Raw genomic sequence first — 19,402 nt, 5'->3', positions numbered from 1 at the left:
ACCAGGACGAGATATGTTTGTATCTCACATTTACTTGGTCGCGTGACATCTTTACGACGAGGGGTCACGAGCACAACATTAAGAAACAGAATGAAATGCATTGGTCCTTGCCAAACACAAAACACCAGCGGGATGTGGAGTATCGTATGCAGGACTGTAGGTCAACGGCACCGACGTTTACAATGGTTTTAGCGACCTCTAGTGGTCATTCTTCACAGTTGTACTGTTGTGCAAATGTTGATGACGTAGGCGAGGCTACAGGCATACTGTTCATATAAACTTGGGTCATGCTCCTAAAATGTCATACGTCACGTCAATAAACGCCTCAATTTATGATACAGTAACATACAATTTTCATCGTAACACGTAATATCGTGCAGAGTTAGGGTTTGCTTTCAGTAGTTTAATAAATATACTTTGTGTATATATATACATATATATATATCCGTGAACCGAGTGAGCGGGACAGAAAGTGGATGAATATATACACACATACAGTGGGTACGGAAAGTATTCAGACCCCCTTAAATTTGTCACTCTTTTTTATATTGCAACCATTTGCTAAAATATTTAAATCCATTTTTTTCTACATTAATGTACACACAACACTCCATATTGACAGAAAAAAAATGGAATTATTGACATTTTTGCAGATTTATTAAAAAGGAAAATCTGAAATATCACACAGACATAAGTATTCAGACCCTTTGCTCAGTGTTTAGTAGAAGCCCCCTTTTGAGCTAATCTAGCCATGAGTCTTTTTGGCAATGATGCAAGAGGTTTTTCAAACCTGGATTTGGGGATCCTCTGCCATTCCTCTTTGCAGATCCTCTCCAGTTCTGTCAGGTTGGCTGGTGAACATTGATGGACAGCCATTTTTAGGTCTCTCCAGAGATGCTCAATTGGGTGTAAGTCAGGGCTCTGACTGGGCCATTGAAGAACAGTCATGGAGTTGTTATGAAGCCACTCTGTTGTTATTTTAGCTGTGTGCTTTGGGTCATTGTCTTGTTGGAAGGTGAACCTTCGGCCCAGTCTGAGGTCCTGAGCACTCTGGAGAAGGTTTTCACCCAGGATATCCCTTTACTTGGCCGCATTCATCTTTCCTTGGATTGCAACCGGTCCCCCTGTCCCTGCAGCTGAAAAACACCCCCACAGCATGATGCTGCCACCACCATGCTTCACAGTAGGGACAGTGTTGGACAGGTGATGAGCAGTGCCTGGTTTTCTCCACACATGCCCCACGCAAAACCCACGCAGGCACGGGGAGAACATACAAACTCTACTCAGGCGAGGCTGGATCTGAACCCGGGTCCTGAGAACTGTGAGGTAGATGTGCTAACCAGTCGTCCACTGTGCCGCCTACAGTAAATCGACAAGTAAAATGAGAGCGTCACCTTTCGGCCTTGTTCCTTCTTCACCACAACAGACTGATCTGGAGATCAATCTGCCCGTCAATCTCCTGTTCCTTTCTTCCCTCATTCAAGAAAAAGACTTAGTGCATGCAGTCAATACGGACCAAACTTTGACACCGATTATAGAGGGACCGAACCGTTCATATTAAAGGGCCCACACTGAGGGTGTAGAGCTGGTTCACTGTTTTACATCCATCCATTTTCTGAGCCGCTTCTCCTCAGTAGGGTCGCGGGCATGCTGGAGCCTATCCGAGCTGTCATCGGCCAGTAGGCGGGGTACACCCTGAACTGGTTGCCAGCCAATCGCAGGGCACATAGAAACAAACAACCATTCGCACTCATAGTCATGCCTACAGGCAATTTAGAATCTCCAATTAATGCATGTTTTTGGGATGTGGGAGGAAACCGGAGTGCCCGCAGAAAACATGCAAACTCCACACAGGCGGGGGTGGGGATTGAACCCGGGTCCTCAGAACTGTGAGGCTGACGCTCTGCCCAGTCGCCCACGGTGCCGCAAACTGTTTTACGGCTAGAGCAAAACCCATATCTTACCTCCTGAATCTGAGATTGGATTTCCCGATGCACCCTCACCCCATCCTCACCTTGCACAATGTTGATGGTGCACTGCCTCCCCCTCCTGAGACACTGGATGTGAATCAAAAATTCCTCAAAGCCATCGTGAAGACATTAAACTCCTCCCACACCCCAGGTTTTGCCTTAGCAAACACCAAAGCTGCATTTCGCTTGGCCTGCTGCATGCCGGTACCCATCAGCTGCCCCCGGAGTCCAAAGAGGCCCAATAGCACTCTTTCATCAGCTTGACGACATCCCCCGCCGCTCGTGGCAAACAATGGGTTTGAGGATTGCCGCCGTTTCAGGGCCACAGCTCTGGTTTGCTGCCTCAACAATGGAAGCATTTAACTTGGCCCACTCACACTCAAAGTGACCTACCACCCCAGTGCCACGGTTAAAGTTCTGATGGAGGTGGTAGTTGATAATCCTTCTGACAGGTGACTCTGCCAGATGTTCCCAACACGTTCCCACCATCGGAACCAACACACCACCAGGCGGTGATTGGTTGACAGCTCCGACCCTCTCATCCAAGACGTGACTGCAGGAACAATCACATTGACCACAAAGTTGTTCAACGAACTGCGGCCAAGAGTGTCATAGTGCTAAGCGCACATATGGACACCCTTGTATTTGAACACGATGTTCATTACGGACAATCGGTGATGAGCACAGAAGTCCAAAAATAAAGCACCGCCCAGGTTCTGGCGCCGTTCCTCCCAATCGTGTCATTCCAGGTCTCACTGTCATTGGTCATGTGTGCTTTGAAGTCCCCCAGCAGAACAAGGGTGTCCCTCCCTGAACCCTGAACTGGTTGCCAGCCAATCGCAGGGCACATACAAACAAACAACCAGTCTCACTCACACCTACGGGCAATTTAGAGTCTTCAATTAACCTAACATGAATGTTTTTGGGATGTGGGAGGAAACCGGAGTGCCTGGAGAAAACCCACACAGGCACGGGCAGAACATGCAAACTCCACACAGGCGGGGTCGGGGATTGAACCCCGGTCCTCAGAACCGTGAGGCAGACGCTCTAACCAGTCGTCCACAGTGCCGCTATACTACACATTAACATCATATGTGTGTGGCGTGCTGCCTATCTTGGTCATGTGGACCAGTGCTTCCTATCCTTGATTGAGCCAAAGCACAAATGTTACATTTAGGGAAAGAAAATCTTATGACACGCCACCAACCAAAAATGCCTCCAAAAAGTGGACACATTATTTTGAACCTTCCTCCATCTAATCGAAGAGTATTTAATTGTTCTGCCTATCACTATATGTCACATAGAAAAATGCACAAAGATATATTGTTTGTAGTGAATAAAAAATATTTGGACCAATAAAATGAAATTGGATCATTTCTTCCAGCACATTTCTTTCTTGGCACATTAAGCTGCCACGGCACATTCGTGCGTTGGGTCAACTCTGAAAATCGGTTAAGATGTTCAAAACAGTATGTGTAAGCGTACCCAGTTGAAGAAACTGTCATTACGCGCTACTGCCGACAGAGGGCATCAGTGACGACAAAATGTTGTTTGTTTGGTCACGTGCTGACTTTCACACGGTTCCACCCAGCGTCCGGAGTCTCGAACTAAATGTCGGTCCACTTTAACTCAGTGGCAAATGATGAGGAACCACACACGTAAAAGATACGAAGGATGGCAGTTTTAGATGTTTTCTTTCCCTCTACAGGCGCCATTGAGCATTCTCGTAACACAGTACTTTAGAGCACACTTGCCAAAACAAAAGCATGACGTTTCCGAATCTCGCGAGTTTATGCGAATATCACGATAAATAGGTGGCGAATGTTATGAATAGTAAAAATGCACGAGCACTGCCCCCTCCGCACGCCCCCCTGTCATTCAGTACCATGGAGAGCCATCATGCTCAGATTTGCACATCATTCCAAATATTTGCGTATTCTTAACGTCAAACGTTTGTGCCGTCTTTATTTTACTTAGCCCCGATGCTGGTCGAATCCGATGGATTACACGCAGCGCTCCATATTGCTCATTTTGTCCGTCTGCAGTTTACACTGTGGTGGGCGAGTCAAGAGTTAATGCGTTATGTAACACCCCGAGGACGGTCGTCATAATGTGCACGGACTGTCAGTGGTCCAATTGGTGTTTGTCCTCACTGGGGCTCCATCTGTCCTGTTGAACACAACCTGGTACCAGCAAGCGGAGGACCTTCTGAGCGAGATCACTTCTAAACATCAGGTGAACATTTGGATCGTTATTTTGAATGAAAAAAAAGAACATATTGTATGAATGTTTCTGAGCAAATGAACTGCGCACGTAAGAATAGGTGTGAGCGTGTTCTCGATGGGAAAGTGCTATGTTGTTGTTTGTTATGACGACGCAAATAATGTCATTCTTTGGTGACTTGACTCAAATAAATATGGCCAGGCGTGTGTTTATTCCATAGGCATAACAACATGTTGTGGTCGAAGGGGCACCAATTGAAAACAAATTCAATGACGACTTTCGCAATTTGAATTCCAATTTCATCGTCGCTTGTCCTTTGTTGAGAAGAACTGCAAAGGTCCATTACAAAGTTGTTGATACTGCATGGCAAAAAAAATAAAAGTAAAATACAACTACAATAGATAGGTGAAGCTTTTTGAGGGATGGCTTGAAAGCATGACTCAGTATGAGAACATGGTGTGATGATGCCATCTGTCTGGAAACCGGAGAAAACCCAACCCAGGCACGGGGAGAAAATCCGAACTCCACAACAGGGAGTTGAACCCTGGTCCCCAGAACTGTGAGGCAGATGTGCTAACCAGTCGCCCACTGTGCCGGCATGTCAAGGATCATCAAACAAATGTAAATATTAGTCAAACATAACCCATGTGAATTTCCGTTTTTCAAGGGAAAAACAAATATTCAAAATTACCTGGCCCTGTGTGGCACATCATAACAACAGTCAAACATGGTGGTGGTGGTGTGATGGTCTTGGACTAATTTGCTCCTTCAGACCCTGGAACAATTCTACTCTTTAACAGAACATCCTGAAGGAGAATATTCAGCCATGAGTTTGTGACCTCAAGCTGAAGCGCACTTGGGTTCTGCAGCACACACCACCAAGTCAACTTCTGAATGGCTTCAGTCGCCCATCCTGCAGCCTTGTTTTTTCATTAATAAATGAAATCACCATTTAAAAACCACATTTGAAGTTGGCGGGTTATATTTGTCTGATATTTACATTTGATGATCTTAAACAAAGTGGGGAAACTATGCAAAAATATAAACGTTTGAGATGGGGGACAATACTTTTTCACTGGACTGTATGACACTAGGATGGATTCGCTTTTCCAGAGCATCCCGTTCCCTAAATACACTTTAATGCGGCGATGAATTCTTAGAGGGGCTTTAGATCAAGTCTTATTGCTTAAGAATGCTGAAAATCCTGCGTTTACCAATAAGATGTGATGCATAACAACTTGGCAATGTTGTCTGAGTTCAAGCTGATAATGCAATGGGGAAAACAAATCGTCTTTAGTTGCAGCATTAATAATCTTATGGCAGTTGAGAATATGACTGTACCCAAAAATGTTTTTTTTCATCATCTCACATATAGTCTGAGACAGCCATGTAATACAATTGTACAATATTTGTTTGCCTCTTGTACGGCAGGGCTTCAATGCAACATTAAATGGACAATTGGAGTAAAAACGTTTGCACACACAAATCAGTTTTCACACACAGAATCAAGGGCATAATATTTATTCAGAATGTGAAAGCCTCCCTATTATGTCAACAATATCACCCACATATAACATTTCAATATTGTTTATGAAGGACGGTCTTCAGATGAGCTGCAGAAGTTGCCAAACTGCACATTTGTACGCTAATTGCTCCCTTCTTCAGCATCCCTTTTGTTGCCAAGACTGTTGCTAGGGCACAGGGGTGGATGTTTTTCTCCTCTTCGTGCTTCATCAGATTCTGTTGTGCCAGTCCACTCGACATCTGCTCATGTAGCATGGCACTGTGGTTTGTGCCGTTGACTCTAAAATATATAATGGAGGCCACCTAGATCTCAGTTCTATTTTAGAATCTGACAATGAAAAATGGAGTTTCAATCCCACGGCACTCTCCTCTATTTTTGTGATCCTTTGTGGTTTGAAGAAAGCGGATGTCATAATCTGGAGCTGCGCATACAAAATAATCAGATTTGCTTTTTGCCATTACATAGTTGATACACATATACATTTTATAATCAAATTAAATGTGTATATCCACAGGTCAAGAAAGACAAATGTAGGCCCGACATCTCAGATAAGAGCCAAGCTGAACAAAAAGATTGGAGTCAATTACGTCAGAAGAAGAAGTACATCACATCTGCACTTACGCAACTGACCCATTAAGGGAAGCTGCTGAGAGGCAGTGGAGCCAACAAACCAGAAGAAGTGATGAGAGTTTAGATTTTATTCAAGCATGAGGGGAAATTCTGCATTATTTAGTGCAAAAGCATTAATAAAAAATGTTTGTTCCTTGTTAAACTGTGAGGGGAAAAGGTTAATGCAAGGGGAGTTCATTTCTGCTGTCGTCTTTATTTAACTTGAATGCCGAAATACCACTGTTATAAAATTGTTTAGTTTGTGCTTTTGGGTGGGCAGTGACATAGTTGTAATGGGGAAATTAGTTAATTTGGCTTTACATCATAAAACAAAAAAAATCTAACTAAAATCACTTGTGGAGCTTGCATGTTCTTCCCATGCTTGCGTGGGTTTTCTCCGAGTACTCCGACTTCCTCCTACCTCCCAAAAATATGCATTATAGATTCATTGAAGACTGCCAAGGGTGACGTGTATAAGCCGCCTCTTGCCCTACGCCAACTGGGATTGGCTCCATAGGTTCGTAGCCCTGAACAGGGTAAGTGGAAAATTAATTATCATGTATCCTAAAATCTCTGCATCCCTCTATCTATTTTTGATATCGCTTATCCTGTTCACAGAACGTTGGAGCCTATCTCACCTTGGACTGGTCACCAGTCATCCACTCCACATAAAAAACAAACAACCATTCACACTCACATTCACACCATCTGAGAGGGAATTGAGCACACGCGGCCAATTGCCAATTATGGTGTCAGCTTTAAATCAATAAGGTTTTTTGTTATAAAATTCAAAAATTCATACACGTTTGAATTTTGATTTAATTCCTTAAACCGGTTACATGTTATCATACAAATAAGAGCTTAGTGATAGTGTGAAATATAGTAAAATAAAAATGTCCTTCACATTCTACAATTATAGTGTCAATACTAGTTGGTTTCATAAGGTGGTAAAATTAGAATGTGTTGGCTCTGTAGTCATTGTGCCATCTGTACCAGGTTGCATGTGAATTGTGTGTGTACTGTGTGCATACGTGCGTGCACGCATTTGTGCGTGTTATTGTCGTGAGCGGGTTTGGTGACGCAATTCAAAGTGGGTGTTTGGTCTTCGTTTATTAAGCGTTTCAGTGCCATGTCAAAACACTGTCAGAGCAAACACATCTCACCTAATCCTTTTTTGTATGGTTGAACAGTGAGAATACGCTACAGGAAACACAATGGGACCATTCCAAGAGTATGAGGTTAGTCTTTATAAAAAAAAATAGTGTTGGATATGATTTTATAGTTGAAACAATTATATTTATGTATTTATATATGTATATATTACACCAAATGCCACTAAATGGATGTGCACCTATACATTATTCAATATGTTCACCGCCGAACAGGAAAAGAAGTCTCCACAGAAAGGGAGCCCTCGGAGTCGCATCCCACGTTTGGTCCTGCATCCCTTCCAGCCAAAGGGCAATGGATCACCTCTTTCTGACTCTCCTTTCTCAGAAGAGGAGGGCAAAGAGTGTGACATCAGCTCAGATCACTCCAAGAGAACGATCAGCACCAACAGTTTTTACTCGGGTAAGAACTTCAGCTCCAAATGATGCACTCAATCCTGACATAAAAAAATGTAACGAATAGTTAATTCGTGTGTAGGACATTTTTATTTGACCATAATTCACACCATCACAAATATTCTTGTGGAAGTATAATTTATTATTGCAACATTTCAAATTCAAGCCAACTACAAACATGTGGGGCACGTACTGTAAAACTGTTACTTAACTGGACTGTACTGTAAAACTAAACATACAACAAAAAGAATTACACATATTGTGTACATATAAATACAACACATACGTAAAGGTCAAACCAAACTTTTTCTTGTATTTTGGATGTAATATTGTCTCTATGGTGCCTCAGTAAACGTGAAATATGAATTAAAATTGTCCACGCATTCCTGAGTTCCAGACATTTTTGTGCCGCGAGGCCTGAAATCAGGTCATTTGAATTTCTCGAGCTCATCTACGTCACGAGCGAAGCTCGCCGCCTACCTCTACTCTCCCAAGCCAGCCATGTCAAACGTGTGCTCTCACAAGTGGGTCTTCTACACGGAGATAACCAATCAGAAGAAAGGGGAAGGTCTTAGCCAAATATGGACAAAGCGAATATAAAACTGGGTCAAACAGAAGTAGCTGTCAGATGGGCCTTTTCTGGACACTCGTATGACAAAACCAAGGTGTTTTTTTTTAAATGAAATTAACACTTTTTTACTAAGTCCATGTTAGAAAGTCACTCTATGGAGGTCTAAATAGCCAAAATACAGGACCTTTAAATCGCCAGCTTAATGCGTGTGTGTGTAAGGTCGAGCTCTCGTGTGTCTGGTTTTGGTTATTACTGTCTATGTGCCTATCTACAATATAGATGACACCGGCTGCCCCACTAGTCAGTCTGTGTCCCCCTCCAAAACTCCATCAGGCTCTGAGGAGAGTGCCCAAAGCTCGCCAACACTCCCCGACCGCAAGGCCAAAGTGAAGAGGGTACGCGTTATAGCGGAGGGCAGTCGTGAACCACGGAGTGCTCCGAGGCACAAGAAGGAGCTGAGGTCGGCCATGAAAGCCAGAGGTAAAGAACACTGAAAAAAAATAAACACCGCATAACCCCCCAAAAAATTGAACTAATCGGTCACATTTAATATTTTAACTTTGATTAAATGAAAATAACTCCTGAAAGTTTAACCTGCAAGTTTGTATTTCATGTAAACCATATTTGACTGTGGGAAGAAACATTACCAGTGTTAGTCAAAACGTTAGCGCTTGCTAACTTAGCTTAGTTTAGTTTAGTTTAAAAGCACAGCAGCAAGCTTCATACACATTTACACACTCATACAAGCTTCACACAAGGGAAGAGCTTTTACCTTTTGTCATTTAACAACGTTTTTGGCATCCATCTGGTTTATCTGAGAGAAATATAAACATTTTAGGAGCAGCTCCTCCCATCCCCAGTAGGTTACCGTCTACTTGGCCTGCACTCTCTGGAATATAAAGCACCGGATTCCAGGGCTGAATATTATGTCCAGTCAAGAACATATACAGTACATGTTTAAAAATATAAACTAACTGTAACGTTACCAAAATACAAAGTTTATTAGTTTTCTTATCAATGTTGCTCCTTCTGTCCAAGTCTGCAATGCATGCACAAATCACATTCAATTCAATGTAATTATTTCAAAATAAAATATTTCAGTTGGTGCCAAGATTTTAATTTAAATTCCAGTAAAGTAAGAAAAATACATTTAAATCACAAACACATTTTTTTTCGACAAATAATTTGTTTTTAATTACAAGTGTACTTTTTTAATTATAAATTTTAGTATAATTATAATTTTTATAATATAATATTATATTTATAATGAAATCACACAGTTTAAAACAATGATCAAATCTTACAAAACGGAACACTTGCACACCTGCCAGCATGTTACAGGCTCCCAGAATAGACAGTTTTCCTGTGACGTCATTCACTGTCATGTTGTAGGTTGATGCAATATTTTGTTTTGTGCTTATTGAGTGTTTGAATCAAGAATCCTCTTCCAATCTCAACGGCCAATGTGGCAGACAAACACTGATCACATGATTGAGAATCATCTATATGAAAAGGGGGAAAAAAATTTGTTAGCCGCTAATCGAAATATCGTAGGTTGCAACCTAAAGGAGAGAATTATTACTTGACTCAATATTTGTCCTTGAGAGCTGGGATATAGGCTCCTTAGCCAAGAATAAACATCCTCCATCTTAAATCAAATACAAATGGCCACAAAACTCCATGAGCCAAAATGGGTATTAAATTGATTGGTTGAGGGGAAAAGTTTGGAGGCTTAGCCAATTAGGCTGATTAGTGGGAGGTTACTTGACTGAGTGAATGTGCACCGACTGCTTGTATACCTGCACAATTTGTACCCATTTAGATTTAGTTAGACATGGTAATCACTGGAGACAGTGCTATGGTTTTGTTTGATGGCAAGAGATGCCTCTCAGGTAGGGATTTTGTTTTTGTTTTTTAGTTGAATGTCTGACTTCTTAAACTGTGCTTAGTTTTGTGCACTAATAAACATTTTGTATCCATCCTTTAACATTTGACCTATGTGACTGAGAGCGATTGGGACACCTTGAGTGTATGTAACATTCACTGTCAATCAGCTGTTGACTGACAGTTGCATTTCTAAAGAAGGTTCTCCTCAAACACTGACCTTGTTTTGACCTTTTCAGTTCAGCTTTTCTGTGACATGGTTAACTGTACGGTGTTGCCTTTAAGAATTGCAGAATTTGAATGCAAAATTTGAAGACACCATGCAGTATTACTATTTTCATAGGCACTTAAGACTTAAAAAAAGTCTTGTCACAACATTTAGTCTGCACAGTGTAAGGACTTCCAAAAAGAGTTGTATAAAAATCTGATTTTATAGGATAATTGCTCATTTTTAATACTGAAATGACAACCAAAACAAGCATTATTTGGCGTTACAAAAGTGACAGTGTGTGGTGTCTGTCAGCAGCTGCTGCTAACATACTATTCCTCCTCACATAGGAAGTGAGGCAGATTTTAGCTCCTCCAGTAGTACAGGGAGCCTGAAGACCAGGGAGAGCCTCACCAAATCATCTGCAAAGAAGGCTCCCTCTCGCAGGTATCCTGTTTCTCGCATTATTTTGACATCTTCAGTTTTTTTTATTTGTTAAAAGTGAAATAATGTTTGTTTTTGTCTTTTTTTTTTTTGTGCATTACATGACTTTGCTTAATTATAATGAAGTCACATTACCCACATGAGCTCGCTCCCAGTGTTCAAACCAGCAGGGAGTCCTTCCTTCGGCCGTGATGCAGAACTATATGCTCCGTACAGGACTCCGCCCAGAGCTGCATCCTCAACCAATAGTAGCAGCTGCAACTCCAGCCCTACATCCAGGTACATATTTTTAATAACGTCAGTCTATGCTTTTTCTTAAGACTGCTTATCCTGTTCAGGGTTCGCAGCAAAGCTGGAGCCAGCTCATTTTATTTAGGGCAAGGGCGACAGGGACACACACTGAATTTATTACCGGTCAATCCATGTAGGGAATTAGGGCATCGATTGTGAAGTTTCCCCGGCTTGCAGTGTGAAAAAAGCAGCAATGGTATTCACTACACTACTAATGGCCCTAATATGATCTATGTGGAAGAAATAAAGAATATAGATTGTGACATTTCTCTAATATTATAGTACATCCAATCTTTCCACCCTGTTTTACCTCTACAGCTATCAAAATTCCACATGAGAAGGAATTTTTGGTGGGTGAGATTGAAATTGAAGCACAGCCAATATCCAGGATGTTTAGTGCATATGTGGCTGGATTAGGCTCAGACTGTTCTTTTTTTAATTTTTTTAATATCCTTTTTTTTTTCAGCCTACTGGGATTAGTTGGCTCTGGGTGGGATTCAAAAGAATTCAATAATTCAAATGTCTAGTCATGTAGCCCAGACGATGACCCTACTGGCTGCAGTTCATAACCACATTAGAATAAATGCACCTTGGTTTCAAGGACAGCATGGGACAATAGTAATTTAAGAGGTTAGTCATCAAGGGACTGTCATGATCATGTTTTGTATGTTCCATAGCATAGAAGTATCTCCCACCATTATGTTTGATATAAAAAATGTATACTGATGCTCATGCTTTTTTTAAGAGTTGTCATCTTTTCAGCACATTATTGTGGATGACATGGTTGCGGATCAACTAATTACATGTCATGAGATTATGTAACACATTTTTTAAAATGTAATTGTAATCCTTTACTGGGAGAAAATGTGTAGTTAAATCACAATTGCTTTTGGAAATTTCCATTACAACTCTTATTAGTAGCTACATTTATTAAAAAAAAAAAAAAGCTGCTGAAAAAGCTCTTTTTTTTTCTGAGATATTTTTCCAAGTACAACCTCGACGCGATACTGTGATACAATATACAGTATTAATTTGTCTACGATTTTTGTAGAGGTTAGCCTCATAGTTAAGTTTTGAAAACATATGAACATTGACTTTTGAACCCTTTCATTTTATTTTGGACTTCTTGATGGAACATTCACTTATCTGGGTTGTCATATGAAGTGCTATTGTCCTAATTGTGCACATTTGTCATTAGGTCAAAATACTATCATGTTTTCCACATGGTATCCACACAACAAAGACATTTTAAATGTATTTATATTTCATCATGTTTTGTTTATGTGTGGAACAAACATGCGGTTAATTCCAAATTAATGATCGTTTTAATCCACATTTTGAGAGGAAACATCCAAGGGCCGTGTTGATGCATTCATTCAAAATTAAGAAAAGTAATCAAAATGTAATTAGTTATACTACTTTGAGTAAGTAATTGAAATGGTTAAACTATATTTTCAACATGGTAACTTGTAAGTAACTACATTTCCAAAGTAATCTTCCCAACAACGGTGGCTGGCAGGTGAGAAGTATTGTCAAAATTTATTGCAGCCTATAGTTTTTTGTTTTGTTAACTTGTAAGGTGAATTCTGTCCGAATTTAGCACGCATGTATTTCCATGAACTACTATCAAATCTCTTGTCTGCATACCAGTAATTCTGCGTCAGACAGTAATTCTAGGTTCCAGTGAACATCTGCCCTGGCAACACTCTTTCAGACAGACAAACTGCCTATTGTATTGAGTAATTTTTAAGTCTATTAGTGTTGTATTAGAAATGTTTGGTTGGGCTGTGTTTTATTGTTTTGTTTACAAACTTGATTTCTCTGCCCAACAGGAGAGCGAACTTGAGCCGCTACCTTTCATGTGGCGATAACCATGGAATTCGACCCCCCAACCCTGAGCAGTATCTCACCCCTCTGCAGCAGAAAGAAGTGGCCATCAGGCACCTGAAAACAAAGCTGCTGGAGTCTGACAACAGGGTGCATGACAGGTCTGTTAGCCTGTAGCTTGTTTAATTGTTTTTAACTTTTTTTTTTTTTTTTTTTTTGTAGATTGTAAATGTGATACTGTAGCTGTGATATAATAGCCACATCCTGAAGCACTGCTCAACTGGCATTTTATGACATCCACTTGGAAATTACATATGATTTTTTTTTTTAAATAAATGACATGACAATGCTTCAGTTTGGTCTTGCATGATACTTTCTTCTGGATTCCTCATTAGTATGAAAATTTCATTGTACTCCCTTAGCATTTCCAAACTTTTTTTTGCAGTTACTTTTTTAGTAAATAAGTCTTGAAGTGTCTCCTCCAATAACTTAGTCACAGTGAAAGTTTTCATTGTTTTTCAGAGAGGCAGAAATTGAGGATCTCAAGGGCCAGCTCACCAGAATGAGAGAAGACTGGATTGAGGAGGAATGTCACCGGGTAGAGGCCCAACTGTCCCTTAAAGAAGCCCGTAAGGAAATCAAACGGCTGCGCCAGGTTGTGGAGACTATGAAGAGCAGCCTGATGGAAAAAGATAAGGGAATACAGAAGTACTTTATTGACATAAACATCCAAAACAGGAAGCTGGAGTCCCTGTTGCAAAGCATGGAACTTGCTCAGAGCGGTGCCAGCCTTCAAGAAGAAAACACACAGGACTTTGTCTTTCAGAGTCCTGAAAGGGATGGGAAGAAGATGGTTGGGGATGAAGACGGTGGAATGGAGCTGGGAGATCAAGGGGTAGAGGCCATGGCTGATAGTGGGCTGCTAATAAATGATGAGATGGCCAACAGAGATGACATTTTGGAGCAAGTCTTCATGTCTACTGCGATGGATTTCAGTCTGGACTCCAACAAGCCAAAGCCTGGGATCGAGTCAGGCCCCGACATGTCCATCTTATCCGAAATATCCAATCTACGTCCACCAGCTAAATCAGCTTCTGTTACCAGCCGCATCTCACGTTCCCTGAAGAAGATTGAAGATAAGGGGCTCCAGACTGACATAATGCCCATGTCACAAGACATTCAGGCTCTCCTTTATCAGCTTCTTAGACTTGAAGGGAGTAGAGGGCAAACATTATCCAGCACTGTTCTCGGTCTCTCAAACCTGTCCACCTCCACTGGAACTTCTGCACATTCCCCTGACTTGATAGCTCCCATAGCAAACCTGGTGACCCCTGCTCCCCTCGACAGTGAAGTCATCGCTACTGACCATGGATTGTGCTGCTCAGAACTGGCAGATAGCCCTCGGTTTATGGATGAGCTGGATTTTGATATGAGCACAGAAAAACACCATCCCTCACCAGGACTGGGTGTGGTCAGCAAACAATACTGGAGCAACAGTTTTCTGGTGGATCTGGTTGCAGTCGCAGCACCTGTGCTACCCACAGTGGCCTGGCTGTACTCGCGGCATGGTGTGGATAAAAGCACTCCAGTCAACATCGCTGCTCTCATCCGGGGCTGTTGCATCATGGGATTGCACTCTCTTCGTCACATTGCTCACAGGCCAGATGTCTAATGGCTTTCAACATACACTCACACGCCTCACTTTGAATTTGAACCACTTAAGCATTTTTGAGTATTTTTTTTTTATTTTCTTTTCCTGAACACCTAATCAATGTTGCTATTTTGGGTCCAGCTCTTTATATTTACTGTGAGATAAAGCGAAACGGCAACATGAAAGGGAACATTTATTAATGGTTGGAATTTATTAATAGTGTCTATAAAATGATCATCTCGGTAGATGGATTTCTCTTTGCTGTTTTGTACTGTCCCATATTGTCCTTGTTAAAAGTCAAGTCACCTGTTCTGATGACTTTTTGGAGATGAAAGATTGAATGTCGGTTTCAGTTTGACGTGTTTTGAGATGTTTAAGTTAAAAAAGAAACTTTAATCCTTCAGCCAAAGCTTTAATGTGAAATCACTTGTTTTTTTTTTTTTTTTTTTGGTGCAAGTGTATTTGTCCTCCCAATAAGTGGAGCTTCAAGTTGAACCTTTGTATTGTTAACAGAAAGTTGATGGTTCACAGCAAATGACAGTTATGTGCCTGAGCTATGTGCAATACCTGCTGTTTGCATCAAATGTCCATGTGTATTTATTATTAAAGCATGATAATACAGCACTCCGGACCTTTTGACTGGTTTTTGCTGGCACAAATTACAGTGGTACCTTGAGATTCGAGTGACCCAACTTGTGTGTTTACGAGGTGTTGTTTGGATGATTTATTTTATTTTTTTTCCTGGCTTTGACTTATTGGCAAAAATTTGTGATAAAAGTGCTGCATGGTGGCAGTGACCAGAACTCCCTTCACAAGAAGAAGCAGTTTAGCAGAGCTTCAAACTGTTTATGCTTTACTGTCAAACAAAAACTATAGAGGATTACATATGTATTTAAGAGGCGGCACGGTGGTTGACTGGTTAGGATGTCTGCCTCACAGTTCTGAGGACCCAGGTTCAAATTCAGCCTCGCCTGTGTGGAGTTTGCATGTTCTCCCTGTGCCTGAGTGGGTTTTCTCCGGGTACTCTCGTTTCCCCCCCCACATGCCCATAGGTGTGAATGTGAGTGCGAATGTTTGTTTGTTTCTGTGTGTCTAGTGAAGGGCTGGTGACCAGTTCAGGGTGTACCTCGCCCGAAGATGGCTAGGATAGGCTACAGCACGCCTGCGACCCTAGTGAGGATCAGCGGTTCGGAAAGTGGCTGACTGGACATACCGTATTTTCATGACCATAAGGCACACTTAAAAGTATTTTATCCAGATTTTCTCCAAAATGGACGGGGCGCCTTATGTGTGCACCGAGTTCAAAAATCTGTAAATGTTATTGTGTGACTTTAATGAGTGCTCCGCTTGACTGACTGGGAGCATTTCCTGCCGACACGCTGCTTATATGGAGGAAAGGTGAACGTGACTGAGGACAGCATGCTGATGTAAAGGGGGAAGGGTGCGCGTGACAGAAGATGCAAAAGACACGCCCACAGTAGGTATATAGTTCCGGTATGTCCATCGTTTTGGCTAAGGACCCCCGAAAATGGCACCTATGAAGAGACACGCTTACGAAGCACAGTTTAAACTGCAAGCTATCAGTTCCGCGGAGGAACATGGGAATCGAGCAGCCGCGAGAGTATTCAAGATCAACAAATCCATGGTTCGCAAGTGGAGGACGCAGGAAGACGAAGCTGAGTTTCCGCGGAAACAAGGCGAGGTGGCCCGAGTTGGAAGACCAACTCGAGCAATGGATTCTGTGGTACTCTTTCTAGGCATGAAACCATACTGTTGCTCGCAAATACTCACTTCTGTCCTGAGTCTAGCCTCCACTACTCTTTCCCATAACTTCATTGTGTGGCTCATCATCATTATTCCTCTCTTGTTCCCACAGCTCTGCACATCACCCTTATTCTTAAAAATGGGCACCAGCACACTTTTCCTCCATTCCTCAGGCATCTTCTCACACGCTAGAATTCTATTGAACAAGGTGGTCAAAAACTCCACAGCCACCTCTCCTAGATGCTTCCATACCTCCACAGGACCAACTGCCTTTCCATTTTTCAGCCTCTTCAATGCCTTTCTAACTTCCCCCTTACTAATCATTGCCACTTCCTGGTCCATCACACTTGCCTCTTCTACTCTCCCTTCTCTATCATTTTCCTCATTCATCAACTCCTCGAAGTATTCTTTCCATCTATCGAGCACACTACTGGCACCAGTCTCGATCTCTATCCTTAATCACCCTAACCTGCTGCATATCCTTCCCATCTCTATCCCTCTGTCTGGCCAACCTGTATAGATCCTTTTCTCCTTCTTTAGTGTCCAACCTGGCATACATGTCATCATACGCCTCTTGTTTGGCCTTTGCCACCTCTACCTTTGCCCTATGTCGCATCTCAATGTATTCCTTTCGCCTCTCCTTGGTCTTCTCAAGTGTCCCACTTCTTAAGTGTCCCACTTCTTCTTAGCTAACCTTTCTCCTTGTATGATTTCCTTACTGTGAGGTTCCACCACCAAGTCTCCTTCTCTCCTTTCCTGCCAGAAGATACACCACGTACTCTCCTGCCTGCCTCCCTGATGACCTTGGATGCAGTGGTCAAGTCTTCTGGAAGCTCCTCCTGTCCACCGAGAGCCTGTCTCATCTCTTCCCGAAAAGATGCACAACACTGGTCCTGTCTCAGCTTCCACCACATGGTTCTCTGCTCTGCCTTTGTCTTCCTAATCTTCCTCCCCACCACCAGAGTCACCATATACACCATCATCCTATGCTGTCTAGCCACACTCTCCCCTACCACTACTTTACAGTCGGTAACCTCCTTCAGATTACATCGTCTGCACAAGATGTAATCCACCTGCGTGCTTCTACCTCCGCTCTTGTAGGTCCCCTATGTTCCTGCCTCTTCTGGAAAAATGTGTTCACTAAATGTGTTCATTTGCATTCTTTTTGCAAAGTCTACCACCATCTGTCACTCCAAGTTCCTTTCCTGGATGCCGTACTTACCCATCACTTCTTCATCACCCCTATTTCCTTCACCAACATGTCCATTAAAATCTGCACCAATCACGACTCTCTCTGTCTGGGATGCTCAGAAATACTTCGTCGAGCTCCTTCCAGAATTTCTCTTTCACCTCTAAGTCACATCCTACCTGTGGGGCAGAACCACTAATCACATTATACATAACACCCTCAATTTCAAGTTTCAGCCTCATCACTCGATCTGATACTCTTTTTCCACTCCAAGACATTCTTAGCTAACTCTTCTTTTAAAATAACGCTGAATCCATTTCTCTTCCCATCTATACCATGGTAAAATAATTTAAACCCTGCCCCTAAACTTCTAGCCTTACTGCCTTTCCACCTGGTCCCTAGGACACACAATATATCAACCTTTCTCCTCATCATCATGTCAACCAACTCCCGACATTTTCCTGTCATAGTCCCAACATTCAAAGTCCCCACATTCAGTTCTAGGCTCTGTGCTTTCCTCTTCTCTTTCTGCCGAAGAACCCGCTTTCCACCTCTTCTTCGACTTCGACCCACAGTAGCTGAATTTCCACCGGCGCTCTACAGGTTGACGGCGCCGGTGGCGGATGTTGTTAACCCGGGCCACGACCGATCTGGTATGGAATTCTTTAGATGAACGCTCATATTTGTTTGGCAAAGTTTTAAGCCGGATGCCCTTCCTGACATCAACCCTCTGCATTTATCTGGGCTTGGGACCAGGCTACAGTTTGTACTGGCTTGTGCCCCCAATAGGGCTGCATTCAAAACGCCACAGATGGGCTAACAAATAGCATCGGTGTCACTGTGTAATAACCCTTTAAGCAACAGATATCTGAACACAAACAGTGGAACAACATGTAGACATATAACAATACTTGGGCATATATTCTTTATTCTCTGCGCAGAACAACTAATATTACTGTGGCTTACAGAGCAGTTTTGACTGGCTCCATGTACTGTATATCCGTATGTCTGTGTTATACTCGGCAGCACGGTGGAAAACTGGTTAGCAAGACCACCTCACAGTTCAAAGGTCGTGGGTCCGTATCCAGGCTCCGGCCTTCCTTTGTGGAGTTTGCATGTTCTCCCCATGCTCGTGTGGGTTTTCTTTGGGTGCTCAGGTTTCCTCAAACATTTCAAAAACATGAATGTTAGGTTAATTGAAGGCTTCTTTATACTCGCGCGGACGGCGACCGCAGTGACGTCACTGCGGCTGTCCCACGCGAAGTTTGCCTTTAATTAATTGTCCTTTGGTGTGAATGTGAATATAAATGCTTGTTTTCTATGTTTGACTATATGTGCCCTGCAATTGGCTGGCATCCAGTCCAGGGTGTGCCCGGCCCACCGCCCCAAATCAGCTGGGATAGGGTCCATCACACCCCTTATTCTAATGAGGGTAAGCGATATAGAAAATAGATGGATTTATTATACAGCTCCCAGGTGATAAAGACGTGCACACCAGAAGAAGCAGATCAATGGTCATTGAATTGAAGCAAAAACAAATGTGGCTAAAGTTTCATTCTTTACATTCTAATAATGTCATTACTGGATGTTTTTATAAAGTACAATAATATAGCGTGCGGTTTTTCTTACAAAAGATTGTTAAATAATGTTTGGGGAGGGCTGGAACAGATGAATCACCTTT

General features: G+C 42.2%; 1 protein-coding gene across 3 annotated transcripts; it reads left to right on the top strand.

Moving 5' to 3' along the window:
- The first annotated feature begins 3,886 nt into the window (after window positions 1-3,886).
- sybu (syntabulin (syntaxin-interacting)) lies at window positions 3,887-15,392 on the top strand. Of its 3 annotated transcripts, XM_061673846.1 has the most exons (9): window positions 3,887-4,205; window positions 6,233-6,397; window positions 7,518-7,565; window positions 7,713-7,899; window positions 8,743-8,943; window positions 10,906-11,002; window positions 11,126-11,278; window positions 13,123-13,278; window positions 13,640-15,392. In XM_061673846.1, exons 3-9 carry the CDS (start codon window positions 7,542-7,544, stop codon window positions 14,787-14,789), a joined length of 1,968 nt encoding a protein of 655 aa, XP_061529830.1. In that variant the 5' UTR covers window positions 3,887-4,205; window positions 6,233-6,397; window positions 7,518-7,541; the 3' UTR covers window positions 14,790-15,392. The 3 variants fall into 3 exon arrangements, with proteins under 3 accessions (XP_061529830.1, XP_061529829.1, XP_061529831.1); XM_061673845.1 differs by lacking the exon at window positions 6,233-6,397; XM_061673847.1 differs by lacking the exon at window positions 6,233-6,397 and having other exon boundaries at window positions 3,889-4,205; window positions 8,797-8,943.
- The last annotated feature ends 4,010 nt before the right edge of the window (window positions 15,393-19,402 follow it).

This window comes from Phycodurus eques, chromosome 4, assembly GCF_024500275.1.
Source record: "Phycodurus eques isolate BA_2022a chromosome 4, UOR_Pequ_1.1, whole genome shotgun sequence".
Lineage (NCBI taxonomy): Eukaryota > Metazoa > Chordata > Actinopteri > Syngnathiformes > Syngnathidae > Phycodurus > Phycodurus eques.
The sequence above is the reverse complement of the archived record's forward strand: the minus strand, read 5'-3'. Positions and strand labels throughout refer to the sequence as shown.

Excerpts from the sequence above, each read along its gene's own strand:
- sybu (XM_061673845.1), top strand. The coding sequence starts at position 7,542 with ATGGGACCATTCCAAGAGTATGAG. Across the intron at positions 8,944-10,905 it reads GTCGGCCATGAAAGCCAGAG|GAAGTGAGGCAGATTTTAGC; the intron begins GTAAAGAACACT and ends CTCCTCACATAG. Across the intron at positions 11,279-13,122 it reads AACTCCAGCCCTACATCCAG|GAGAGCGAACTTGAGCCGCT; the intron begins GTACATATTTTT and ends TCTGCCCAACAG.